The 7,474-nt window shown below is 35.1% G+C and overlaps 1 protein-coding gene across 2 annotated transcripts; it reads right to left on the reverse strand.

The window, feature by feature from the left end:
- Nucleotides 1-4,841: 4,841 nt before the first annotated feature.
- On the reverse strand, nucleotides 4,842-7,133 carry LOC126666125 (UPF0481 protein At3g47200-like). Of its 2 annotated transcripts, none has more exons than XM_050359078.2 (2): nucleotides 5,761-7,133; nucleotides 4,842-5,391 (listed from the first exon to the last, which is right to left on the reverse strand). In XM_050359078.2, exons 1-2 carry the CDS (start codon nucleotides 6,947-6,949, stop codon nucleotides 5,291-5,293), a joined length of 1,290 nt encoding a protein of 429 aa, XP_050215035.1. In that variant the 5' UTR covers nucleotides 6,950-7,133; the 3' UTR covers nucleotides 4,842-5,290. The 2 variants fall into 2 exon arrangements, with proteins under 2 accessions (XP_050215035.1, XP_050215034.1); XM_050359077.2 differs by having other exon boundaries at nucleotides 4,842-5,661.
- Between the last annotated feature and the right edge of the window lie 341 nt (nucleotides 7,134-7,474).

A 7,474-nucleotide genomic window follows, 5' to 3' on the forward strand; every position in this document is an offset into this window, starting at 1 on the left:
AATAAATTCCTCACCCTTTCGGCGGGAGAAAACATAAAAATAATTAAAAAGAGCAAGCGAAGGCTCCTGCATCCGAACCCTACACGATTCCATAAAAGAACAAAGAAGGCGAATCGCGTTCGGATGCAGTTGACCCAAAGGAACACCTAAATTATGACAGACCTCTACGATTAAAGACTCTAAGGGAAACCTAAGACCCGCTAAAAGCTGTTCATGAAAAATTACTATCTTGGAAGGCGAATCGGTGCTACGATTCGCCCGATACGATTTTGCCGGTCTCAGAATAACATACGACTCGGGAAAGCTAAATTCCTCGGAATAACCGAGTATCTGCTCTCTTGACAAGGAGCTCCGGGTATATTCTAGCTCGTCACGAGCACCCTTCGCCCCCTCAGTTACTTCTGACATTTTAAAATTTTTAAAATGGGGGGGAAACACGGAATGATAATGAAATTAAAACTCTAAAAGATCAAAAGAAAGGAAAAGAAGAAGAACAAGACGAAGAACAAGAAGAACAGAAGGAATAAAATGAAAACTGAAAAACTACCAAGAAATTAAATTAGAGAAAAGGTAAAATACCTCGCAAGCAAATACGCAGGATCAAAAGAAAGATAAGGAGCAACTTGAAAACGAGGAATCTTGACAGCAGAAGAAGAAAACCCACAGAAAGCTTGAAGAAATCGAAGGTTTAAGCAGTTGCAGAGAAAGCAAAGGTTAAAGAAGAAAGAAAATTGAAGAAAATGAACAATTATATAGCCTAAACCAAAGAAACCGAAAAGACGAGATCCCATAATTACAAATAAGGATCAACTAATAGCGCACGAAGACACTTGTCCTTCATCCAGTCATAACCCTCTACTGATGGACAACACGTGGCAACGCAGAATCTTACTAAAGAAGAAACGTCACCCACAAACATATGAAACGACTCGCCCGGAATGCAAAGCGACTCGCCCGCATAAAAGAACTCAGCTCCAAAAGAGCTAAAATCCACTAAGGCATAAATGCCAAACTACTTCAGCTCACTTGCGGGGGGGCTAATGATGGATACCGAATCCTACTGTAAGTATAATGGAGCCGAGTTGCAGGAGATCCACTCTCAGGCGACACCGGACTCCCCCTGAAGACGGAAAGATATGAAGGAGATACCGAATCTCTAAGATTCGGTAATACACTAATAAAGACCGAATCCCACATGATCCGCCAAGAGCGCGTCAGGTCCGGGATTCGGATACACGACTAAATATGGAAACCTTGTCCTATTTGGACACAAACACTACATATGGAAGGATAAGCTCTACTTTAGGAAGATAAGACTATTTAGGAAGACGTTCCTAAATAGGACTCTTATCAGATTAAGGTAGATCTCGACAAATCAGGAGAATCCTTAAGATACGGCCGAATCCCTACAAAGTAGGATTCACCTACCTAATACAACTCTACTAGGTATATTCGACTACTATAAAAGGAGCACGAGGTATGCCTAGAATCACAATTACATTCATATACTCAAAACGCTGCTCAAAGCTCTAAACTGACTTTAGCATCGGAGAGTTAATCGGACAACCACCGTCCGGTTAGCTTCTACCCTGTTTTGCAGGTTCACTCACCGGTTCAGAAGGCAGACTCCATCAATACTCTTTAAAATAAAGAGTTTTATATAAATAGAGAGTTCATTGTGGATGTTCTAAGTCAATCATATTATAACATTTCATTAAAATGATGGAAAATTCGTAATAGATGTGTAGTAAATGTGTTAGAATTTTAATGATGATATTATAATTTTGAGGAATTTTTAGGTAGATTCAGTCCACCACGTCATTCGTGGACTAAGTCTATCACATGATGACACGTCATTAAAATGATGCCAATATTCTAATATTACTATTCAAATGTGTAAATAAGTAATAAACGAATTTCCAAAATTGTCATCATTTTAATGACATGTCATTATGTGATAGATTTAATTCACAGATGACGTGGTGAATTGAGTTTACCTAAAAATTCCTCCATTTAATGAGGTGTTATAATGTGATTAGTTTAGTCTAGGATGATGTGTTAGACTCGGTCTATTTAATTTTTTTTTCAATAAATTCAAACTTTTACAAAGTGTTTTAATTTTAACTAAACTTTTAATTTTTGTAATAATGTTCTGATTTTATCATTTTATTGCAATTCTAGTCAATTTTTTTTTCTAGTCAGTAGAATTCATTTTTAAAAATTTTATAATTTAATTTCTAATATTAAAAAAAATCAAAAATTACATTAGAAATCAATTCTACTTTCTCCAACTTTTTGGTGGTTGAAGTAAAAAAAAGAGTTTGAAGCTAAAAATGTTCAGAAAGGTCAATTTAAGCTAATAGGTATAGTATTGAAGTGAAAAATTGAAAAAAAAAAATTGATTGGATAAAATGACTAAAATTGCAATGAAATGCTGATATTAGATTATTATTACAAAAATTACAATTTTTGGTGTAATGCAACAACCCGCAAATGTTTGAATTTATTTTGCTATTAGGCTTATATTTTAATATGAAATTAAATTTCAATTTGTATTAAAAATCTATAAGCTATAGCTCAAATGACACAAATGTCGAATACATTCTGTTAGATCGTGTGTTCAATTCTTACCACAAGCAATTTTCCCTCTCCAATGATAAAAAAAAACTTTTATTAAAATAACATTAGAAATATAATTTCTATTTCATATTATTTTTTAATATAACATAACAACTCCATGAAATTTATTCTTAAAATATATAATCATGATGATTGTCATATCAACCGCCATGTAACATGATATTATATAGCTTCGTATTCGTAAAATATGATATAATCTATAGTTATTACATAATAAAATCACCAAATTTATACATATTTTCAATTTAATCACGTTATCTAGAAGTTGTTATTGATATTATTTAACAAATTTACCATCGATATTATTTTAAAACATTATTTATAAGATGATCAATAATAATCCACCGTGCGCTCTAGCTCCGTCCATGGCTACATGTATTAGTATATGCACACATTACAAATATGTTATTTCATATTTGTAGTTCCTATTTTTAGAACTGGCCATGGGCCGGGTCAGCCTGTGAACCGGCCCGGAATCCGTCCGGTCAAATTCGGCACGGAACCGGTCAAACCCGGAACCGGACTAAAATCGGCCCGGGAACCGTAGAAAAAGGGCGGTTCCGGGCCGATTCCAAATTTGTTGAACCGTGAACCGGCGGTTCATGGTCGGAACCGGAGATTAAAGGGTCAAACCTGTTGATAAAAAATATATATATTATACATTAAAATATATATTATATCTTTATTATATAATATATACATATTTTTGCAGTAAAATATATGTTATATTTGTTTTAGTTAAAAGTTTTGGTTAATACTTTCTTTTCAAAAAAAATTCTTTATTTTCTTTTAATACTATTTCCGTGAGTTATTTTATTGTTAAATTATATTTTTTAGTAATTAAATTTTAATTTTATTTTCAATATTTTTTCTAAACCGTCTTAAACCGGAACCGGAACTGTTTGGTTTCGAACCGTCATGGAACCGTCTTTTAGGCGGTTCCGGGCCGGTTTCACTTTTTCTTAAACCGCAACCCGGCGGTTTCGAACCGGAACCGCCGGGTTATGAATCGTGGCCACCTCTACCTATTTTTTTAGTTGGCAAATTTGAAGGAGTGAGAGGAACTGAAATCGTAAACTTTCTACAAATAGACAACATGACAATGACTTGCGGTATATGCTTACTTAATGTTCGCGTTGAATTTGTGTTTACAGGTTATATCGGAGGCGTTTACTGGGTGGAAATGTAGAGCGCAACTGCCTGACTATGAGGCAAAAAGAGTTGGCATGATTATTAGTGTAAACATAATTAAGCGTGTGCAAAACGGAATAAACAAAGATATAAAAACGATTGTTCGGTTGATGATGTAAAAAAGTTGATTTTTTTTTGGTTCGGTTCGGTTTTAAATTTTAAAAAATGTCAGTTAAGTTTTAATACAAACTAAACATAACCAAAAATTCAACCAAAGCAACTCAATTCCAACCAAATGCACACCCTTAACTATGTATAGATTGTTTTTTCAACTCTTATGTTTGTTTTATTTTTGCAGGTAAAGTAATGTGCGCTTACCACAAGAAACTCGATGAAACTGAAGTTCCAGAACCTTACTATGGCGAACCAGTGGGTTTTGAGAAGGTAATTTGCTAATGTATCAACTATCAAGTAAAATTATTGAAGTTAAGGCGATCTCTTAGGGTAGTCATCAAATTGGGAATTGATGACTCCTCGTCTCAAGAAAGTCACCATTTTACTTTTTGAATAAAATATTATAGTTAAATTATAATTTGATATTTATAATTTGTGGTTGTATTTGATTAATTATTTAATTATTAAATATTTATACACTAGTTTTACATGTAATAATATTAAATTATATTACTTATTTATTTTTTATAATAAAAATATTAAAATTAATATAAAGATATTATAAAAATAATTTAACGAGACAATAATATAAAAATATTACATGAATAATTTTACGAAACGATATTATAAAAGCATTAATAGAGCATTTGTGGAGGAACCATGGTTATTATAAGGATTGACTTATGTTTTTGTTAATTTTAGTTTTTATATTGTGTTAATTTAAATAAATTAATTGTAAAGATTATTTTATTTTTTTTATTGTGTTAACTTAAATAAATTAATGTAATGTTTATTTTAAGTGATTTTAATATAAATTAAATTTTAAATAATATAAGATCTTATAATTAAAACAATTAATAGCGTGTTATTTTTTAAATATAAATAATATTATATGCTAAGAATCAAATTTTCGCATTAGTTAATCTTGTCAAACATACAGGAGTATTTCTTTCATTTGAACATCGTTCAGGCTGCAAGAAAAAGGGCAATAGTTTGTAGTTTTGAGGCCACCGACTGGAAAAAGAATTCACCATTGGAACATAATTTGGCAAAGACGAGAACATCAATCACATGCTCCATCTAAATATCACATTCCTCTAGATGAAAAGTTCACCCTCTGGTGACTCATGCGCTTCATCACCAAATACATATCCATTTTCAAATGCTTCAGGATTTTCAGGAAGCCGAGGGGCTGAACCATCTGACTCTATAATCCGTTTCTTTGATTTTCGAGCTTTTCAATTGTAGCTTCAAGTAGAAGAGACAAGATTTTGAGCTACTGTTCCTGTTCCGTAGACGAGAATTTGTCCTTCGGATGACCCCCCTTCCTCTGCTTCATCGCCAGTTACACGCGCTGTAAAATGCTGAGTGTACAACTCCATGGAGCATCTGGTTCTGTAGTCTTCGTTGCTTTCATACCGGAGCTTGTTGATTGTAGACGTAGCCCTTCAAGGGAAAAATAATAGTGTTCGAACACCCGGGAAGTTCTCGTCTACCACTCTTACATGATATCAATCATCAGCAAACTAGGAACCGGGGGTTTATGAATGGGCAAAATCATGAAAAAAATGATAGACATTCAATTGTTCTGTTTAGATGGAAATGCATAGGGATAGACACCGAAGAAGGTCTGAGTAACGGTGAGAAGGAGGAGAAAAAGTGCAGCCATTGCAGACACGAACGACCACGGACTGTCGAAATAAATATGCTTAAATTCTGCCCATTTGATATGCAAATAGTTTCTGTTATATTTATTCACATCCTCGAACACATGTGTTAGATAGCTATTGTGAATATCAAAAGTAATATCCTTACCCATGTCATTGAAGAACTTAGCAACTTCGTCGTCCGTTCCGTAGGAATTCTCGATAATATCATGATCACTCAAGTAGCCTGCATCCTCAGGCGTATTGATCAGGCGACACATGAACGCAACATAACTCGTAATGTACTTATTACAGTGTCGATAACACTGCTCAAAGGCAACCCAATTAAGCAAGAAAATAGTAGCGAAATCATCAATTGTCAACGCCGGAATGCTGAGAACTCCATGACTGAACTTAATGTCCAGAAAGCTGTCACTTTTCCTCTGCTCGAATTTGATTCCGCTTCTACGAAGCTTCATAGCGGGTTGAATAGACTGAAGAAATCGGTCCCGCTCATCTTCATTCGACGCACTACGTTCCGCTAGCTTATCTAGTAAATACTTAAAATCGGGTGGAGGAACGAATGTTAAGCGAAACAAATCGAGTAAATGTTTCCATTTCATGTCTTTATATTGAATAAGAACTTCAATGGGCCTATCAATTGAATAATCAAAAAATTCCAAGGCCAGCTCAGTGAGAGATCGACTATCTTGGTGAGCAACTTTAATTAGGTCAAACAGAGACTGAAGAACAATAAAAGGAATTTGATTCTCTAACCTAAGCAAATCTCTCATCAAATGAGATAAAATCCACTCCATACTGAAAATAGGATCATCGTGGTTCGCCGGAACTAACTTTCCGACGATGAACAAGAGCTCGATAATAAAGCAGCCGTCGAGAACCATTATTTCGACGAGTTTATGGCTGCTGAACTCAATAAACTCCGAATAACACTCTCGAATTTTGTCTTCTTGTGGTGCTACGGCTTTGAAAAACTCCTTGAGACCGACACCTTGATTTTTGGTTCGATTAAGAATCGAACCGAGGAAGCGCCATTTGTGCTGTTGAATCATCTCGAGATGCTCTGATCCGTGGTGGTAAGGGCCGATTGACACAGCGTGAGGCTGGTAGGCTTTTTCGTTGATCTGAGTTAGGGCTTGAGGAACTTTAAAGATGCAACAAGAAGAGTTGCCGGCGGATTTCTGTAGCAACTTGGGGGCTTTTTCGACATTTTTTACCAGTTCCAGTTGGGATATCCATTTCTCCGCCTCCGATGAGATGTCGATGACATGAATAGCAGAGGAATTCCCACTGTGCTTGGTGGGGAGATTTGATTGTGTTGTTATTATGCTGTTCATCTGTTAAGTTTACATGAGAATTGAAAAGGATCACTCAAATTATGATAATCCTCGACAAGACAGTCCCTTTGGTTACGGGTCAAACAAGAAGAAAGCTAAGCATCGAGGAAGACTGTAAGTAACTCACTGGAACAAACGACTAATGCACTCCCTCAACTTGTCATGAATTATTACAAAAGTCATTTATTAAAAAACAAGAACACAAAAATACAAACATTTGCATTTCGTATCAAAAACACCCTCTCCATCTCATCTTTGAAAGACAGAAACACTCCAATTAGAAATGACAAAAAAATTTATAAGACCCGTCTCAGACAAGACTTGCTCATCTCAAACGAAACCTGCTCGTCTCAGACGAGACATGCTCATCTCAAGCGAACAATTTTTTACTAGTCTCAGATGAGATCTGGTCGTCTCAGACGACGAGCAGGGCTCGCCTGAGAACGGGAATTTTTTTAAAAAAAAGTTTTAAAAGGTCAAAAACGTCGCCGGAGTGAAGGTTGAAGAAGATAGGTAGTTCTTCGT

The sequence above is a fragment of the Mercurialis annua genome, linkage group LG1-X (genome assembly GCF_937616625.2).
Source record: "Mercurialis annua linkage group LG1-X, ddMerAnnu1.2, whole genome shotgun sequence".
Classification (NCBI taxonomy): domain Eukaryota; kingdom Viridiplantae; phylum Streptophyta; class Magnoliopsida; order Malpighiales; family Euphorbiaceae; genus Mercurialis; species Mercurialis annua.